This window comes from Bubalus bubalis, chromosome 1 (genome assembly GCF_019923935.1).
Source record: "Bubalus bubalis isolate 160015118507 breed Murrah chromosome 1, NDDB_SH_1, whole genome shotgun sequence".
Taxonomy (NCBI): domain Eukaryota; kingdom Metazoa; phylum Chordata; class Mammalia; order Artiodactyla; family Bovidae; genus Bubalus; species Bubalus bubalis.
Genome location: NC_059157.1, coordinates 155675440 through 155696594, shown reverse-complemented (window position 1 = coordinate 155696594; position 21155 = coordinate 155675440). Strand labels below are relative to the sequence as shown.

General features: G+C 38.0%; 1 protein-coding gene across 4 annotated transcripts in view; it reads left to right on the top strand.

Moving 5' to 3' along the window:
• The window catches only part of LEKR1 (leucine, glutamate and lysine rich 1), a 211935-nt gene that overhangs the window by 111091 nt on the left and 79689 nt on the right, over nt 1-21155 (top strand). For all 4 annotated transcript variants that reach the window (XM_006077373.4, XM_025289356.3, XM_006077372.4 and 1 more), the window contains one exon: nt 9713-9794. In XM_006077373.4, coding sequence (XP_006077435.2) covers nt 9713-9794 — 82 coding nt within the window. The remainder of the gene's footprint in view (nt 1-9712; nt 9795-21155) is intronic.

Here is a 21155-nt window from a genome sequence, read left to right as displayed (position 1 = left end):
CCTAAGTCTTTTCACATGTATGTTAGTGTTGCCTTCCCTTGCTTCATTCTTAAAATTATAAAATGTTTTGGTTTTCTGCTTCTTACCTTTAAGTTACATAATTGTGGGATAGAATTTTTAAATGCAATTAGTACCAATTAGTTTTGTAGCATGAAAGACTCTTTTGAAGAAATTCTTGCCCTGTGCCTATTTTACTGCCATCCCAGCACAAGAAAAAATGGCACAGCAAAGAGAATTGGTACCCTGTGAGCCTGAAGATGTGTTCCATCTCCTTCCCAGTTTGCATAGAATCTGCTGCACACAGGAATCTCTCCAAGCATTCTGACTGGAAAACACACCAGTTGATGAAAGAAAGTTGATGTTTATATAATTATGTGACTTTATTTGAAAATTTCTTAAATATTTTTAGATTTAAACTTCTCTAGATTCCATCTACTTTATTAATAATCCTGTCTTCTTCTTTTTTATCCCGTAAATGTTTTCAGCTAATATTCTGTTCAATATAGGTCCCTGTCCTTCTGCTTACTTCACTCTAGTATATCCATATTTATTACTAATATATTTGTCTTTAAAATCTCATTATTTCGTATACAAAATAATATATAAATACATATATAAAATGTATAATACATAAAATAATGAGATATAATTTTGTGAATTTATTTATACAAATTTATCAGAAAACATAATAGTGTTCTGTTGTATTCAGAAGTTCCTAAATCATGAGGATTGCCAGTTGATAAAGAGTGGCTAAATGATTTAACCAGGGTAAAAAATAGAATTTAAGGCTCCTTCCATGATTTGTTATATTTTATAAGCCCCTACCAATGACAATTATCTTTATATTTGACTAGTCTTCAGAATAAAAATACAGTGGAGGTTTATAAGCACTTTTTTGCATTCTGAAGCAAATTCTTGCTTCTTAGTATTAGACTAAAATTATTTCCAAATTTTAAATATTTTATTATCTCCCAAGCTTGATTTCATCTACTCTCTCTTCCCCACACACACCCAGATAAATAGTTTTCTGATTTTAATATAACTACTTCTGGACCAAATTGTAACTTTTTAGCTGAAAAGCCACACTTGTTCTATCATCTGATTTATAAAAATCTCCAAATGTTATTTCAGTCCCTTCTGGTATTATGCAGAAAATGTTAATGTACTTCTAGTATACTGTTTCAAAATAGATGTGAATCAAACCTCTGAAATGCAGCCTCTAAAATGAACTTTCCAAGTGGCTGTATTCACCATCTGAGCTTTATAAAATATTTGCTTAAATTAAAAGATGTTAATGTGCAATTGATATAGTTGAATACTCATTAAAGAACTTTCTTTTATTATTGGTATACATTCTTACATCTGTAAAGGTTTTCTGTTAATGCTCATTAAAAAAATTAAGTGAATACTACTTTTATGAAGCTCTATGCTCAAACTGTGGTACAATAATATATATATGACATGTAAATGCAGCATACTGATTGTGTTCATTCACATAAGTTACATCTGATCAGAAATTCCATAATTTCAGCCACATAATTAACTGAAAATCTAACTCAATAAAGTCATTTAAAATGGTAGGAAAATAAAACAGGTTGAAGTTTAAAGGAGTTACTGATTTGTCATTTAAAACATAATTTATCATTCATGAAGGAAAATGAGGCATTTGATTATGATTTCTCTAAGGACAAGGAAATATATCTTATTGATTGGTAGTCAATAAGAGTCTATTGAAATAAAATAACATATTTATAAGAAAGTTACACTTTAATGCCAAGATACATATTAGGTATTACCAGTGAAAACTGCACAACTCTTTCAGTTCCATCCACTTTAATCTTCGATACATAATTTTAAAGGCTTATTTGCTGGAATTCTTATTTCTAGTATCTCCAAAATTTCATTCTTTCAACAGTAATTTTTTGAGCACCTCCTTTGTTTCAGACACTACGAGTATAAAAGATAAGGTTCCTGCGCTCATGGAACTTACATTCTAGTTAGTTTACATTGGGAAGATTAAATGACACTACGAGTATAAAAGATAAGGTTTCTGTGCTCATGGAACTTACATTCTAGTTAGTTTACATTGGGAAGATTAAATGAGGTGTAATGCACTTAGAATGTACTGTTGCCTGGAAAATCCCATGGACAGAGGAGCCTGGTAAGCTGCAGTCCATGGGGTCGCTAGGAGTTGGACATGACTGAGCAGCTTCACTTTCACTTTCATGCATTGGAGAAGGAAATGGCAACCCACTCCAGTGTTCTTGCCTGGAGAATCCCAGGGACAAAGGAGCCTGATGGGCTGCCGTCTATGGGGTTGCACAGTCGGAGATGACTGAAGCAACTTAGTAGCAATGCACTTAGAATATAGTGTCTGGCACATGGATTCATCTTGTTTGGGTTCTCTGTGCTGTTTGTGCTTGGATATCTATTTCCTTCTTCAGGTTAGAGAAGTTTTCAACTGTAATTTCATTAAATACATTGTCCCCCTTTCTCTCTCTCTTCTCCTTCTGTGACCCCCTATAATGCAAATGTTAGTACACTTGATATTGTCCAAGGTCTCTTAAACTATTCTCATTTTTTAAAATGTGGTTTTCTTTCTGTTGTTCTGAATGGGTGATTTCCACTGTTCTATCTTTCAGACTGCTTATGCAGTCTATATCCCATAATTTTGCTGTTATTTCCTTCTAGTATATTTTTCATTTTAGTTATTATATTCTTCAGCTCTGACAGGTTGTCATATCTTCTAGTTCTTTGTTGAAGTTCTCACTATGTTCGTCTATTTTTTTCTGAAGTTCAGTTAGCATTCTTATTACTATTGCTTTGAACCTTTATCAGGTAATTATATGTTTTATTAGGGTTTTTGAGGGGTCTTTATCTTGTTCTTTCATTTGAAGGATATTCCTCTCTCTTCTTGTTCTGTTTAAATTTCTCTGTTTTCCTTTATGAAATTAGGTGAACCACTTACCTATCCTGATCTTGAAGGCATATTGTCATGTGCGAGTGTCCCTATGCAGTTTGCATGTGCCCAGTGGCTTTGCTAGGAGGGCCAGGTCTGAAATGAGCACAGGCCAGATCTTGCCCCAAGGTGTATTGGCAGCTTCCACCATGGTGGAAGGTCATGCTGGATTTGGAGGGGATAGGACTGGAACCAGGTGTGAGCCAGGGCTCTTCCTGGGCCCCATGGAAGTCAGCATCCTATGGGGGCAGGGCCAGGGCCTAATGGACTAGAGCACAAGCCCTAAGGGTATTCAGCTTCTCCCTCCTGGGATGGCAGTCTCCAATTTAGTTGGGGGCATGGCTGAGGGATTCAGCCTGCACTTCTGAGCTGGTTCCACATTTCCCCTGGTATGCACACCTTGGTTAGAGGCTTGGTTGGGCATAGCAGGGTCAAGTCACACTACTGAACTAGTCCTACTCCTTCCCAAGTGTGTGTTCTCAAGGGCATGCTGTGATTGTAGTTGCCATTGTGGAACTCGTTCTGCTCCTGCCTGAGTGTCAGGGTCCTTGTGCTCTGCCATCTTGTTCCCACCTCCAGTAAGAAGCTTTTGTTGCAGGATTATTTATTGTGACATACTGGGCTTCCCTTGTGGCTCAGCTGGTAAAGAGTCCGCCTGCACTGTGGGAGACCTGGGTTCGATCCCTGGGTTGGGAAGATCCCTTGGGGAAGGGAAATGCTACCCACTCCAGGATTCTGGCCCAGAGAATTCCACAGACTATATAGTCCATGGGGTCACAGAGAGTCAGACGTGACTGAGCAACTTTCACTACTGGGCAAGCAACTTAGATTTCATCACTATTGGACTAGATCAGTAAAATTTGGTACATGCACACAATTAAATATTATATATCAGTCAAAAAGGAAAATAAATTTTATCTGTGTATAGCTACCTTGATAGGTCTCAAAATGTAGCAAAACCAATAAGAATTAAGATGAAATTTATAGCTTTACATCATTAGTATAGTTTTTTAAAATACCTGCAAAAAGTACTATTTTTCACATGTTAAGTACAGATTAGAAGGCAAACATTAAATTCATAAGTGTGGGTACCCTCTAATTAAATGTAAATAAATGTCCCAATATCTTAAAACAAAAGCAAAATAAGAAAATTTTTTCTTGTTACCATATCCCCGTCAACTGCAATTGGATTTCTCTCCTCTCTGTTCACCAAACCAGTGAGCCAAACCTCTCTATTCACAAAACCAGTTGCTTTTGGTTTCAACCTCATCCTGCACCCCCACCAAGTTCTAGCCATCTTGTGTTCTTTTGTACCTTGGACACACAGAACTGAGTTGATTAGACTTCTTAGTACAGACCATGCTATCTTTGACCTGTACAAGCAAGACCCCTCCCTAAACAATAAATCTATAAAATATGTCAAACACCAAAAAATACAGTGAATAATACAACAAATTTGAATACAGGTGAATTCATCACCTGTATTTTACAGGTTTTAACACTTTGTCATAGTTAACTCTGTAGATTATTTTTTAAGTATATAGTTAAAACCTTCATATTTACCCTTCCCTGTACAAAGATAACCACTGATGACACCAGGTCCAACTATAGGAACCAGGTTCACAGGTTAAGAAGTGATGAGATTCAGAGCAGGAGTAGGGGGCAAGGGGTGGCCTTACTACCACTCCCCATGATGATAACCAGTAGTTATGTAGTGCCCACTATGTGTCTGGCACTCATCTCCTCTTTACCTATGTGAAAGTCACATAATTCCCAGAACAATCATATGCTGTAATAACCATTTTATAGATCAGGAAACTAAAATACCCGAAGTCACTTAGTTTACAAGGAGCAGAGCCAGGATTTGAAGTTAGGCAGGTGGCTTTAGCATTCATGCACTCCACCTCTCTGTTATCCTGTCTTAGGAATGTATTCAAAGAGTGGTGAGTTTTTGTAGTTCCTTTTCTTCAATTGTCTCTACCATTTAAACAAACAAACTATATATATATATATAGCTTTCACATTTTCATTTAAAAAAATTCTCCTAGATCTGGATCTCTGGGTGCCAGCTCTCCTGGCTGTTTGTGTTTCTGTTCTGCTGCTTGAACCTGGAATCATTTTGCCTCATATTGTACTTTGAATCAGATTTTAAATTCCTTTTGTGTGTATTTTCTTTATCCAGAAAGTTTTAAGCTTGAAATATCTCTCTACTATAAAGGTTTTGTTTATTGTTTTCTCAAACATTATGCTTACTTAATATACTCTCCAAATGACTATAAAGTTTTATATCCTGCTATAAAATAGCTAACTATGGATACCTTTTATATCTGTAGATTCTAGAAACCTTTTGGAATAATAGGATTCTCTTAAATGACTAATTACCCCAGGTCTGATGCCTGTGTAATGCTATCTAGCAAGCAGCTGTCTTCGTATGAAGAGAGGCTAAGAGCTCCTTTTTGTCTTGTTCATTTGAAATCATTTGGTTTTTATTTAATATTTGCAAAGAATGCAGTTACCTTATAGTAGAATTTGCTGTTGTAAATTTTGGATTGTTTCCATGGGTTCTGCCTTACATCTGCATGGTGTTTAAAGCCAATGCTTCCTTTCTTTTTGTAGGCATTCAGGGCCTTTTGCCTCATAATCCAATGACATGCTGAATGACAGAAAATTGAAGTTGAGTTTATTTGACTATAGAGAAGGACTACACAGAACAATACGCCTATTTAAGAACTCCTTATCTCAAGGACTGAAGGAGCTGTCTTATGCAGGTGGCTCTCTGCTGCTAAGACTAACTGTGTGCCTTTATTTATTAAGGACAGGAACTGGGCACTCTGCTTCCAGAAACAAAAAGACCCCACTGATCTATCAAAACCAACAATAAACCAGTTGGATGCATACACCTCATTCAGAACAGTAAAGATATGTTCTTTGTATTTTTAAAATAATTCTTATTATTTGTTTATTATAGAAAATTTAACCAAGTTCTTTAAAAAGCTATGAAAATATATTAGCCAACTCCTAAGTATATACTGGTGGGCTGCTTACATTATAGATTATTCATAACGAATCTTTTTTTCTTGATTCTATGTGGTATCTTCTCTCCTTAAGTAAAATGATTTATTCATTGACATTATTTATATTTCTACCTGACAGCGTCTAGTGGTTTCTGTGTTTTAAAGTAATAAAACATTTATTTACTTTCTCTGTTTTTACTCAGAGGTGCTGTAAATACCTAGTGAATAATCTGAAGGAACTGGCTTCCCTGCTCATTGGGTACTGTGATTTAAAGACTGAGATAATCTATGTTTATCTTGAAACAGGGAGAAAGGGAGATTTAGGTGGGTATGTAGAGAAAAGAATATTGGAAAGCATAATAGCTTTTCCTTTCTTGATTTGAGTCATGATTGTGTCACTTATTTTCCTTTAAATCTAGTAAATTCTAGAACTTTGATGCACAAGTATATCTAAACGTGATCCTAAGAATAATCTTCAATGCTATAAAAATGGGTTTTGAATTAGCTATCATTTTTACTGTCTGCTAAATTATCTACCAATTATCAAGTAATTGAAAATTAACTGCATAAAATTCATATATCAGGTACCAATTCTTTGGAGTTTATTTTTAAGATAATAAGTTCTTCCTCTTAACAATAGCTGCATTTAGAAGTAATAATATAGAATTTATCATGTGGGCTCAGATCCATGCTTCATCTCATTTAGGATTATATCCTGACAAAAGCATCAAGGGACATTTAATGGACTTCCCTGATGTCTCAGATGGTAAAGAATTTGCCTGCAATGCAGGAGACCTGCGTTTGGTCCTTGGGTCAGGAAGATCTCCTGGAGAAGGGAATGGCAACCCACTCCAGTATTCTTGCCTGGAGAATTCCATGGACAGAGGAGCCTAGCAAGCTATAGTCCATGGGGTCACGAAGAGTCAGACACATCAGTACTGTAGGCAGTCACAATGATACTGTATTTGTCTTAATGACTTTCATCAATTATATTAACTTTTAAACTTTCAAAAATTAAAATCCAAATCACCTCTTGGAATTGGACATTACACTAATATAGTGCCTATTTTATGTAGTAATAAATAATATTTTTCATTTACCTTAAAGATTCTAGGATATGCTAAACAAATATATGGCCATACTGACCACATTTTCATGGACAAATGTCATATCACCTTGAAGCTTGTATTTTTGACGGTCCATGTAAGAGAGAAAGATCAAGACTTTGGGATGAAGCCAACCTCAGTTGAATCACAGGATCACTTCTAAATAGCTCTGTGACTTTTTATAAGTTAGTTAATTACTCTGATTCTTAGAACTTTCTGATAAAAATAAAATGTATATCTGTTTTTCATGATAGTCGTGACTATGAATTAAATGATGTAGGAGAGAGCATCCTGCACAGCACCTGGAACAGTATACCGTCAACAAATGTCAGCTTCCCTCCTTATTCTTCAGAGAATGGGCAGAAATGTTTTAGCTGTGCCTGTGTGACTAGAGCCTTCTGTAAGCCCACATGTTTTTAATAATAAAGTAACACATTATGCATATTCTTTACAGATTGCCTTGTTTCAAAAGATTACTCTCAAAACTAAACTATGTGTATGTTATTTTATCTTTTCTCTCATATAATGATATCACTTGGTAAGTGGAAAAGATATACCACATAAATACTATCTATCAAGTCCATGTTGAATTATTTATTTAAATAAGGAGCTGTACTCAAATAGATCCCCTTACCCAAGTTTAAAATCCTGTCAGTTTGACTGCTGGCTACAGCATTTACTCACTGTAAGATACTAAGCAAGATAATCAGAGATCTCATTTTTCATTATCTGAAAAATGGGGCTATTTGCATTTATGTGGCAGTTTGAGGGATAATATTAATATATGTGAACATGCTGGATAAACATAAAAATTTATACCAATACGTAGTGAATTCTAATTAAAACATTTGTTTAGAGTGAATTTATTTTCTGATTTAAGGGACTGGCTTGTCTTCATAAAACAAAGTTAAGAAGGCAGATTAAAGATACATATAGAAATGTTATATATTTGTATAGATGCATAAGCTAGATTCAAGATAGGCAGGAGAAACATCAACAACCTCAGATATGTGGATGATACCACTCTAACAGGAAACCGAAGAGGAACTAAAGAGCCTTTTGATGAGGGTGAAGGAGGAGAGTGAAAGAGCCAGCTTAAAACTAAATATTAAAACAACTAAGATCATGGTATCTGGTCCCATTACTTCATGGCAAGCATAAGGGAAAAGGAGGAAGTAGTGACAAATTTCTTCTTGGGCTCTAAAATCAGTGCAGGTAGTGACTGCAGCCATAAAATTAGGCAGGAAAGCAATGACAAACCTAGACAGTGTGCTGAAAAGCAGAGACGTTACCCTGCTGACAAAGGTCCGTATAGTCAAGGTTATAGTCTTCCCAGTGGTCACATATGGATGTGAGAGCTGAACTGTAAAAAAGGCAAAGTGCCAAAGAATTGATGCCTTTGAACTGGAGAAGACTCCTGAGAGTCCCTTGGACAGCAAGGAGATCAAACCAGTCAATCTGAACGAAAAAAAAAAAAAACCCTGAATACTCATGGATTGTTGCTGAAGCTGAAGCTCCAGTATTTTGGTCACCTGATATGAACAGCTGATTCACTGGAAAAGTCCCTGATGCTGGGAAAGACTGAAAGCAGAAGGAGAAGAGGGTGTTAGAGGATAAGATGGCTGGATGGCATCACTGATGCAATGGACATGAACTTGGGCAAACTTCGGAAGATGGTGAAGGACAGGGAGGTCTGGTGTCCTGCAGTTCATGGGGTCTCAAAGAGTCGGACATTACGGGGTGACTGAACAACAACATGGGTGTATAAAGATTTTTAAGTTTACTATTAAAATACGTGATTAAAACACCTGGGTAGGTGTAACAGAAATTTTATAAATTCCAGTGTTTTAAATTATTTTCTTCATAGAAATCATTTAGTCCACCCATGTAAATTTGTTTTCCACCTCATATCCAAAAAGAATACCAAGAGCTGTTATTGAGTGTAGGGTTCAGGCCTTAGTCCACTCACACAGGCTATTGGTGGGACTCAGATCATTCAAGCCCTATGTTCTTTCTGCTCTAGTTTCAGTTCTGTATACATACATGTGAGATGTGGTTACCTGAATAATCTTCCTCAAACATTACTTGAATTCCCCAATTCAAGACTCTATGGAAGCCAATTTCCTGCTTGTATTTTCTTGGCTTTGAAAGTCATTAAAATGCCTATTAGATGCTACCCAGAGTTAAAAGATTCTTTACCAGAAGCCTTGCACATGGTTTATCTATTTTGGTTCTTACTGAGAGGACTCAGCAATACTTCTCAGTTTCAGATCGCAAGAGTAAGCTCAGGCAGTCAAGTGTTTCAGAAGTGAGTCACATGATCAAAAATTCATATGTGTGCTGCAACATAAATTGCCTTTGAAAACATTAGTAAAATTTAGCCAATTAGCTGTTAGAAAATTAGCATGACATTAGGGGCAGAAAGAGGCTAATAAATGGAGTCTATCAAAACCCAAAAATTCTGTTGGGTTTCAGAGTACAGATGAGTATGGTAATCCAAGTGAAAATGGAATAAACAACTGCATTATTCTTCAGGAGCTGAGTGGCAACTCTAGAAGAATGTTTTTTTTTTTCTATAAAAATATCTGGACATTTAAAATATACTAATCAGAAGAATACATATGTCATTCCAGATTTACAGTGTCAAGTAGAAGCACTTGGGCTAAAACTTCAGAAGGCAGCGACTGAGATGGACAACTACAAAGAAAAGCTCATGTAAGATGGTGAATATTGAACAACCTACAAGAATTTAGAAAGACCCTCATGTATTCTCTGTGACCCGGGACAGTAATTTGGTTGTGTGGGTATGGTCTACTGCTATTTTTCTCACTTTTCTGGCTTATACTGAAGGCCCTGTACATATTTTTAAATACATGAAATATTTCTTTACATATCCAGGGAAAAGTATTAAAGGTTTCCCTGTTTATTCAAATGTAGCAACTTAATATTCTCTAATTTTTTCTCTTTTCATCTATTTATTATCTGTCCAGAAGAAACAACATTGAAGTTGTTTCTTAAAATTATCAACTTTAGATTAAAAAAGACAGTTGGTGCTGCTGCTAAGTCGCTTCAGTTGTATCCGACTCTGTGCGACCCCATAGAGGGCAGCCCACCAGGCTCCCCCGTCCCTGGGATTCTCCAGGCAAGACCACTGGAGTGGGTTGCCATTTCCTTCTCCAATGCATGAAAGTGAAAAGTGAAAGTGAAGTCGCTCAGTCGTGTCCAACTCTTAGCGACCCATGAACTGAAGCCTACTAGGCTCCTCTGTCCATGGGATTTTCTAGGCAAGAGTACTGGAGTGGGGTGCCATTGAGTATCTTTGAAATTCTGGAGTGCTTGTGCATTACATAAGTGAGAAAGAAAATATTGGAAAACAAATGATAAGACAATGCCTTTGTAAAATATCCAGAACACTATATCTTTTTAAAATGGTTTTATTTCAGAAATTTCAAATATTATAGTGTAAATATTTGTGCTCAATTGCTCAGTTATGTCCAACTCTTTCTGACACTTTGGACTGTAGCCTGCCAGGCTCCTTTGTCCATGGGATTTTCAGGCAAAACTGGAGTGAGTTGCAATTTCCTCCTCCAGGGAATCTTCCCAACCTAGGGATTGAACCCACATCTCCTACTTCTCCTGCATTGCAGGCAGATTCTTTACAGCTGAGCCATCAGGGAAGCCCATAGTATAAATATAGTACATCTATAATTATAAAAAGAATTTATATAATCTTTGAAATGTAAGTAAATTTTTTACTTGTGGTATATGATCTGGTAGCTTTGGTTTTCAGTTCCTATATTTTAGAAGGATGAGCCTCATAAGAAATATAAATATTTAGAATGCTTAGCAACTGAATGTTGTGTTGACCTTGAACTACTCCTAAGAAAAATGTGTTCAACAAAATTCTTAACAAGGAAGAACAAATTTAAAAAATACTCTATCAAATTAATGTATACTTTGACTATTTGCTGCAAAATAATTTATTTTCAAAAGTCAAAACCAAATATTCATGATTTACAACACTGTGGTCAATATTGCAGTAAATAATAGTTCAGTTCTCTGTGTATGATGGCTGGGGTCGAAGGAATGAGAGGACAAGTGGTACCAGCATGACTCACTGGGCCCAGCGAGGAACTTTGTGATGAGAAGAAACATGAAAAAGAGAAGCAAGATGGGAATTGCCAGTAAAGAATCATTAGTTTCCACCCGATAGTAACATCAGAGGGTGGAATCATTAGTTTCTACCCTCTAGTAACATCAGGGAAGAGGATTCTGACCACATGAATGTCTGATCTGGAAGGCTACCAAGTCTGGCCACAACCCATTGAATATTAATACATGCCTTGCAATATTTTTTGTTAGTTAATTTTTAATATAATTTATAATATGAGTACTGAGAAATGATAAGAGTCAAAGGAGACTGAAGTTGGCGGGAAAGAATACTACGTCACTAAAGTCCATTAAATGAATTACCTGGAGGAAGTCACTATACAATTGCAAAAATGGTGATGCTGTTGTTTCAGTTTATAATAAACCTGGTTCTTCCTATATGAGAACTTCTTTTTTTTTTTTCCTCTACTGTTATTTATTTTTATTTTATTTTTTAATATGAATTTATTTATTTTAATTGGAGGCTAATTTACAATATTGTATTGGTTTTGCCATACATCAACATGAATCTGCCACGGGTGTACACGTGTTCCCCATCCTGAACTCCCCTCCTACCCCACTCACCATACCATCCCTCTGGGTCATCCCAGCACACCAGCCCCAAGCATCCTGTATCATGCATTGAGCCTGGACTGGTGATTTGTTTCACATATGATATTATACATGTTTCAATGCCATTCTCCCAAATCATCCCACCCTCACCCTCTCCCACAGAGTCCGAAAGACCATTCTATACATCTGTGCCTCTTTTGCTGTCTCTCATACAGGGTTATCATTACCATCTTTCTAAATTCCATATATATGCGTTAGTAAAAGGAGTACGTCAAGGCTGTATATTGTCACCCTGCTTATTTAACTTATATGCAGAGTGCATCATGAGAAACACTGGACTGGAAGAAGCACAAGCTGGAATCAAGATTGCCAGGAGAAATATCAATAACCTCAGATATGCAGATGACACCACCCTTATGGCAGAAAGTGAAGAGGAACTCAAAAGCCCCTTGATGAAAGTGAAAGTGGAGAGTGAAAAAGTTGGCTTAAAGCTCAACATTCAGAAAACGAAGATCATGGCATCCGGTCCCATCACTTCATGGGAAATAGATGAGGAAACAGTGGAAACAGTGTCAGACTTTATTTTTCTGGGCTCCCAAATCACTGCAGATGGTGACTGCAGCCATGAAATTAAAGACGCTTACTCCTTGGAAAGAAAGTTATGACCAACTTAGATAGCATATTCAAAAGCAGAGACATTACTTTGCCAACAAAGGTCCGTCTAGTCAAGGCTATGGTTTTTCCTGTGGTCATGTATGGATGTGAGAGTTGGACTATGAAGAAGGCTGAGCGCCGAAGAATTGATGCTTTTGAACTGTGGTGTTGGAGAAGACTCTTGAAAGTCCCTTGGACTGCAAGGAGATCCAACCAGTCCATTCTGACAGAGATCAGCCCTGGGATTTCCTTGGAAGGAATGATGCTAAAGCTGAAACTCCAGTTCTTGGGTCACCTCATGTGAAGTGTTGACTCATTGGAAAAGACTCTGATGCTGGGAGGGATTGGGGGCAGGAGGAGAAGGGGACGACAGAGGATGAGATGGCTGGATGGCATCACTGACTCAATGGACGTGAGTCTGAGTGAACTCCGGAAGTTGGTGATGGACAGGGAGGCCTGGCGTGCTGCAATTCATGGGGTCGCAAAGAGTCGGACACGACTGAGCGACTGAACTGAACTGAACTGGTACTGTATTGGTGTTTTTCTTTCTGGCTTACTTCACTCTGTATAATAGGCTCCAGTTCCATCCACCTCATTAGAACTGATTCAAATGTATTCTTTTTAATGGCTGAGTAATACTCCATTGTGTATATGTACCACAGCTTTCTTATCCATTCGTCTGCTGATGGACATCTAGGTTGCTTCCATGTCCTGGCTATTATAAACAGTGCTGCGATGAACATTGGTGTACATGTGTCTCTTTCAATTCTGGTTTCCTCGGTGTGTATGCCCAGCAGTGGGATTGCTGGGTCATATGGCAGTTCTATTTCCAGTTTTTTAAGGAATCTCCACACTGTTGTGGCTGTACTAGTTTGCATTCCCACCAACAGTGTAAGAGGGTTCCTTTTTCTCCACACCCTCTCCAGCATTTATTGCTTGTAGACTTTTGGATCGCAGCTGTTCTGACTGGCGTGAAATGGTACCTCATTGTGGTCTTGATTTGCATTTCTCTGATAATGAGTGATGTTGACCATCTTTTAATGTGTTTGTTAGCCATCTGTATGTCTTCTTTGGAGAAATTTCTGTTTAGGTCTTTGGCCCATTTTTTGATTGGGTCATTTATTTTTCTGGAATTGAGCTGCAGGAGTTGCTTGTATATTTTTGAGATTAATTCTTTGTCAGTTGTTTCATTTGCTATTATTTTCTCCCATTCTGATGGCTGTCTTTTCACCTTGCTTATAGTTTCCTTTGTTGTGCAGAAGCTTTTAATTTTAATTAGATCCCATTTGTTTATTTTTGCTTTTATTTCCAATATTCTGGGAGGCGGGTCATAGAGGATCCCGTTGTGATTTATATCGGAGAGTGTTTTGCCTATGTTCTCCTCTAGGAGTTTTATAGTTTCTGATCTTACATATAGATCTTTAATCCATTTTGAGTTTATTTTTGTGTGTGGTGTTAGAAAGTGTTCTAGTTTCATTCTTTTACAAGTGGTTGACCAGTTTTCCCAGCACCACTTGTTAAAGAGATTGTCTTTTCTCCATTGTATATTCTTGCCTCCTTTGTCAAAGATAAGGTGTCCATAGGTGTGTGGATTTATCTCTGGGCTTTCTATTTTGTTCCATTGATCTATATTTCTGTCTTTGTGCCAGTAGCATACTGTCTTGATGACTGTGGCTTTGTAGTAGAGCCTGAAGTCAGGCAGGTTGATTCCTCTGGTTCCATTCTTCTTTCTCAAGGTTGCTTTGGCTAGTCGAGGTTTTTTGTATTTCCATACAAATTGTGAAATTATTTGTTCTAGCTCTGTGAAAAATACCATTGGTAGCTTGATAGGGATTGCGTTGAATCTATAAATTGCTTTGGGTAGTATACTCATTTTCACTATGTTGATTCTTCCAACCCATGAACACGGTATGTTTCTCCATCTATTAGTGTCCTCTTTGATTTCTTTCACCAGTGTTTTATAGTTTTCTATATATAGGTCTTTTGTTTCTTTAGGTAGATATATTCCTAAATATTTTATTCTTTTCATTGCAATGGTGAATGGAATTGTTTCCTTAATTTCTCTTTCTATTTTCTCATTATTAGTGTATAGAAATGCAAGGGATTTCTGTGTGTTGATTTTATATCCTGCAACAAGAACTTCTTAAAACTAGAAAATGAGCAAAGTAACCACTTTTAGAAAACCTGAGTTACAAAAGATAGAGCCACTTAAATGGTCCCAACTTGCTAGAGACCTTTCTCTGTGCTGCCCATAACTACCTCTTCCATCTCTACTCCGTCTATGCTCCTTCATTACTAGGATGAAGTTGAGTAGGTTGGGTGTTTGGGATCAGAGTCTGAGACAGCTTAAGATACTCAGAGATCAGTAAGTCTCCAGTAGTATTTAATACTATTTTATTAATAGGTTAAAACCAAATTTGCAACTTGGCCATTGTTTCATGATAAATTCAGTTTGAAGTAAAAATAATCCACTCAAAAATTCAGACATACAATTTCTTAATAAATTTGAGATTTTTTCTACATTCTCAAACCTGTTTGAACTTCCAGAAATTGGAAGGTGCTATGAAATTTGATTTTTAAAAAAATTAAATTCCTACTCTTTATGTGTGTGTGTGAGTGGTGGGGTGGGTGGGTGCAGGAATGAGTTTCACCTATCCAACTTAATATAATTGTTTTGTTTAAAGATTTTTAAATGTTTGGATATAAATTTTGTGGATTTTTATTTATGGGAAAAGGCAGTTTTTAAATGGATGAGTTGAGGTTCTTTTTTTCCTAAGATGTATAAGGAAATATTTTCCAAGGTTTAGAAGAACTTGTTACATATTTGAAAACAGAGATTTTATCACTTCGGATGCTTTGAGATGCTTTGAGCTATAAGTAATAGAGAGAGGGGTTTCAAGTTTAGTCAATCCACCCACTCAACAACATCACTAAGGATCTTGATGTTCTTTCTGTCTCCATTCTGCTGCCCTCAGCACTGGCTTCACCCCAAGGCTAAATCTCCTAACATCATGAAATGGCTGCAGGCCCAGGTACCACATCCAAATATAACCACCCCAGGGGCCGGAAGGGCCTGTTTTTCTGGAGTCTCCTTAGAAGTGAGATAAAAATTTTCCAGAAGCCGCCAAATAGCCCTCTCATTACATCTCTTGGCTAGAACTCTTTACAACCCTCCCCTAAATGAATCACTGGCAAGGGCAACAGGACTACCAGAGTTAGGTCAAGCAGAATTTGTCCTGAGAATAGATGATAATGGGGCTCTGATGGCCATGAAGAAAGCTACAGTACATGTCCAGAAGGTAACCAGTAATGTTTACTGAAGAAGTAGAGTGTTAGTGATGCTCTGAAAAGTAATGACATTTTCTACAAATTTCGTGTCACATCTATATTAATTTAGGGAAGACCTCCCTAAAGTAATAAAAAGTAAAGATTCTGTCAAATGCAACTTTATTAGTTTTAACTATATATGTATATATAGAGAACTAGGAAATACACTTTTGTTTTATATATAGAAAGAGGAGAGTTAAAAAGTTGACTTAAAGCTCAACATTCAGAAAACTAAGATCATGGCATCTGGTCCCATCACTTCATGGGAAAAGGATGGGGAAACAGTGGAAACAGTGTCAGACTTTATTTTTGGGGGCTCCAAAATCACTGCAGATGGTGATTGCAGCCATGAAATTAAAAGATGCTTACTCCTTGGAAGGAAAGTTATGACCAACCTAGACAGCATATTAAAAAGCAGAGCCATTACTTTTCCAACAAAGGTCTGTCTAGTCAAGGCTATGGTTTTTCCAGTGGTCATGTATGGATGTGAGAGTTGGACTGTGAAGAAAGCTGAGCACCAAAGAATTGATGCTTTTGAACTGTGGTGTTGGAGAAGAGTCTTGAGAGTCCCTTGGACTGCAAGGAGATCCAACCAGTCCATTCTAAAGGAGATCAGTCCTGGGTGTTCATTGGAAGGAATGTTGCTAAAGCTGAAACTCCAATACTTTGGCCACCTCATGTGAAGAGTTGACTCATTGGAAAAGACTCTGATGCTGGGAGGGATTTGGGAGCAGAAGGAGAAGGGGATGACAGAGGATGAGATGGCATCACCAACTTGATGGACATGAGTTTGAGTGAACTCCGGGAGTTGGTGATGGACAGGAAGGCCTGGCATGCTATGGTTAATGGGGTTGCAAAGAATCGGACACAACTGAGCAACTGAACTGAACTAATACAGGATAAGATGGAGAAGGCAATGACAACCCACTCCAGTACTCTTGCCTGGTAAATCCCATGGGAGGAGCCTGGTATGCTGCAGTCCATGGGGTCACTTAGAGTCGGACATGACTGAGTGGCTTCACTTTCACTTTCATGCATTGGAGAAGGAAATGGCAACCCACTCCAGTGTTCTTGCCTGGAGAATCCCAGAGACAGGGGAGCCTGGTGAGCTGCCATCTATGGGGTCGCACAGAGTTGGACATGACTGAAGCGACTTAGCAGCAGCAGCAGCAGCATATAGGATAAGAAAGGTAAATAAGACTAACAAGAAAGACTGCTATAAAAGGTGAGAAATTTTTAGAAATTGCTAAAAGGAAAGACATAGGAAAGACAATAAAAAGGGTCAACTCTACAGAGGAATAAACTAGAGGAAAAGCAGTTGTGTGGTGGGCATGTGACAGGCAGGACTCTCTTGGAATCAGTTAACACGAACAGAAGAGAGTGGGATCTCACAAATCATCATAACAGTGGTTCTCCAACTCCAGTCTACAGAAGAATCCTGGCGAGTTTATTGAAACTGTGTGTTACAGTATGACCTCCCCCACAGACCCAATCCGAGGATCAGTGTCTGGGCTCCATTCCCACAGATATTCCGGTTTTACTTTGGGGTTTGGGGTGTCTCTGAGCAATCTGCATTTAAAGCACCCCCTCCCCACGCACATGCACACACACACACACACACACACACACACACACGATTCTGATTCAGGTGATCCAATGAAACCTACTCTGAGGAATCAAATTTGGAACATTTAAGCCATTGGCCCCTCAGCAAGACACCTTTCCCCCAATCAACAGTTCCTGTGTGAAGCAGCTTTAGCAAGGCATCTGCACCCAGAATAAAGCAATGAGTGTGAGGACTGGAGCTGGGGAGCCTGGCAGCTACTAAATCCCAGAAGGGCCCAGGTTTCCCACATCCTACGACAAACCTCCAGTACCCCCAGCATACTCTGCGCCTTCATCACAACCTTTAAAAACAGTCTGCTGCTGCTGCTGCTGCTGTTGCTAAGTCGCTTCAGTCGTGTCTGACTCTGTGCAACCCCATAGATGGCAGCCCACCAGGCTTCCCCATCCCTGGGATTCTCCAGGCAAGAACATTGGAGTGGGTTGCCATTTCCTTCTCCAATGCATGAAAGTGAAAAGTGAAAGTGAAAAGTGAAAATGAAACCGCTCAGTCGTGTCCAACTCTTAGTGACCCCATGGACTGCAGCCTACCAAGTTCCTCCACCCATGGGATTTTCCAGGCAAGAGTACTGGGAGTGGGTTGCCATTGCCTTCTCTGAAAAACAGTCTAGGCAACAGTAAACAGCAAAGCAGATGAGAAAACAGAGAAACTTAGGCTTAGGGTAAACACCCAACCAAAGATTACCGGGTATGTGAGGAAAAACCTCCCCCCAGCCTTGTTCCAGATGGCTCTGAACTCACACAAGAAAACTTTAACACAAACAGAAATTGTTAAATAGCAAACAGAAGATGTTAAGACAAATTATTAAAGTTAGTATATCCTCCAAAGTACATCCAGGATTGTAACCATGAAAGAATAACAGCCTGTTACAAAAAAAGCTATTAGGAATTTTAGAAATCAAAAATATGATTAGAAAAATGATTATGCTCATGTTAAAAAATGCATATGAAGGTACATAAAAATATATATGGATTCAAATTCATTGAATAAATGATTGGTAGAATTGCAATAGTTTCTTCTGGAAGTGAGACTCAGGGGTGTGCAGAGACTCTTACTTTACTCTCTATATATGTTTTACTCTATATACTTATATATTGCTTAAATAGCTTACAATGTGAATGTATTCATTTTCACATATGTAATGAAAAGAACAAAATTCACTTAAAATGATTTTATCAGTTACTGGTGAATATGTCTAAAGTGGTTATATAAAATATGCTTTCTAATTTGAGGACCTTTGTAACCTACTTATACTTTAATTTTATTAGCAGCCACCTCCTCCTCATTTAACTAATGATTGTAAGCAATGATCAGCCATGACCAGCATGAATTTCTAATATATAAAGCTCTTACTTGACCAAATAAGAGTAACATTTCACACAGTTGAGGTTATCTAGGAACATTATCATTGCCTTCTGAGATATAATGTTCTCCTGATTTTCCTAAATGGAACTAAAATGGACTGGAATGGGTGAATTTAACTCAGATGACCATTATATCTACTACTGTGGGCAAGAATCCCTTAGAAAAAATGGAGTAGCCATCATAGGCAACAAAAGGGTCTGAAATGCAGTACTTGGATACAACCTCAAAAACGACAGAATGATGTCTGTTCATTTCCAAGGCAAACCGTTCAATATCACAGTAATCCAAGTCTATGCCCCAACCAGAAACACTGAAGAAGTTGAAGTTGAATGGTTCTATGAAGACCTACAAGACCTTTTAGAACTAACACGCCCAAAAGATGTCCTTTTCACTATTGGGGACTGGAATGCAAAAGTAGGAAGTCAAGAAACATCTGGAGTAACAGGCAAATTTGGCCTTGGAGTACAGAATGAAGCAGGGAAAAGGCTAATAGAGTTTTGCCAAGAGAACGCACTGGTCATAGCAGACACCCTCTTCCAACAACACAAGAGAAGACTCTACACATGGACATCAGCAGATGGCCAACACCAAAATCAGATTCATTATATTCTTTGCAGCCAAAGATGGAGAAGCTCTATACAGTCAGCAAAAAAAAAAAAAAAGACAGGGAGCTGACTATGGCTCAATCATGAACTCCTTATTGCCAAATTCAGTCTTAAATTGAATAAAGTTAGGGAAAACCACTAGACCATTCAGGTATGACCTAAATCAAATCCTTAATGATTATACGGTGGGAGTGAGAAATACATTTAAGGGCCTAGATCTGATAGACAGAGTGCCTGATGAACTATGGACGAAGGTTCGTAACATTGTACAGGAGACAGGGATCAAGTCCATCCCCAAGAAAAAGAAATGCAAAAAAGCAAAATGGCTGTCTGAGGAGGCCTTATAAATAGCTGTGAAAAGAAGAGAAGTGAAAAGCAAAGGAGAAAAGGAAAGATATATGCATTTGAATGCAGAGTTCCAAAGAATAGCAAGGAGAGAGAAGAAAGCTTTCCTCAGTGATCAGTGCAAAGAAATAGAGGAAAACAATAGAATGGGAAAAACTAGAGATCTCTTCAAGAAAATTAGAGATATCAAGGGAACATTTCATGCAAAGATGGGCTCAATAAAGGACAGAAATGGTATGGACCTAAAGAAGCAAAAGATATTAAGAAGAGGTGGCAAGAATACACAGAAGAACTGTACAAAAAAGAGCTTCATGACCAAGATAATCACGATGGTGTGATCACTGACCTAGAGCCAGACATCCTGGAATGTGAAGTCAAGTGGGCCTTAGAAAGCATCACTACAAACAAAACTAGTGGAGGTGATAGAATTCCAGTTGAGCTATTTCAAATCCTAAAAGATGATGCTGTGAAAGTGCTGCACTCAATATGCCAACAAACTTGGAAAACTCAGCAGTGGCCACAGGACTGGAAAAAGTCAGTTTTCATTCCAGTCTCAAAGAAAGGCAATGTCAAAGAATGCTCAAACTATCGCACAATTGCACTTATCTCACACGCTAGTAAAGTAATACTCAAAATTCTCCAAGCCAGGCTTTAGCAATACGTGAACTATGAACTTCCAGATGTTCAGGCTGGTTTTAATAAAGGCAGAGGAACCAGAGATCAAATTGCCAACATCAGCTGAATCATCAAAAAAGCAAGAGAGTTCCAGAAAAACATCTATTTCTGCTTTATTGACTATGCCAAAGCCTTTGACTATGTGGATCACAATAAACTGTGAAAAATTCTTCACGAGATGGGAATACCAGACCACCTGATCTGCCTCTTGAGAAATCTGTATGCAGGTCAGGAAGCAACAGTTAAAACTGGACATGGAACAACACACTGGTTCCAAATAGGAAAAGGAGTACATCAAGGCTGTATATTGTCACCCTGCTTATTTAACTTATATGCAGAGTACATCATGAGAAATGCTGGGCTGGAGGAAGCACAAGCCGTAATCAAGATTACCGGGAGAAATATCAATAACTTCAGATATGCAGATGACACCACCCTTATGGCAGAAAGTGAAGAAGAACTAAAGCCTCTTGATGAAAGTGAAAGAGGAGAATGAAAAAGTTGGCTTAAAGCTCAACATTCAGAAAACGAAGATCATGGCACCCGGTCCCATCACTTCATGGGAAATAGATGGGGAAACAGTGGAAACAGTGTCAGACTTTATTTTGGGGGGCTCCAAAATCACTGCAGATGGTGACTGCAGCCATGAAATTAAAAGACGCTTACTCCTTGGAAGGAAAGTTATGTCCAACCTAGATAGCATATTAAAAAGCAGAGCCATTACTTTGCCAACAAAGGTCCGTCTAGTCAAGGCTATGG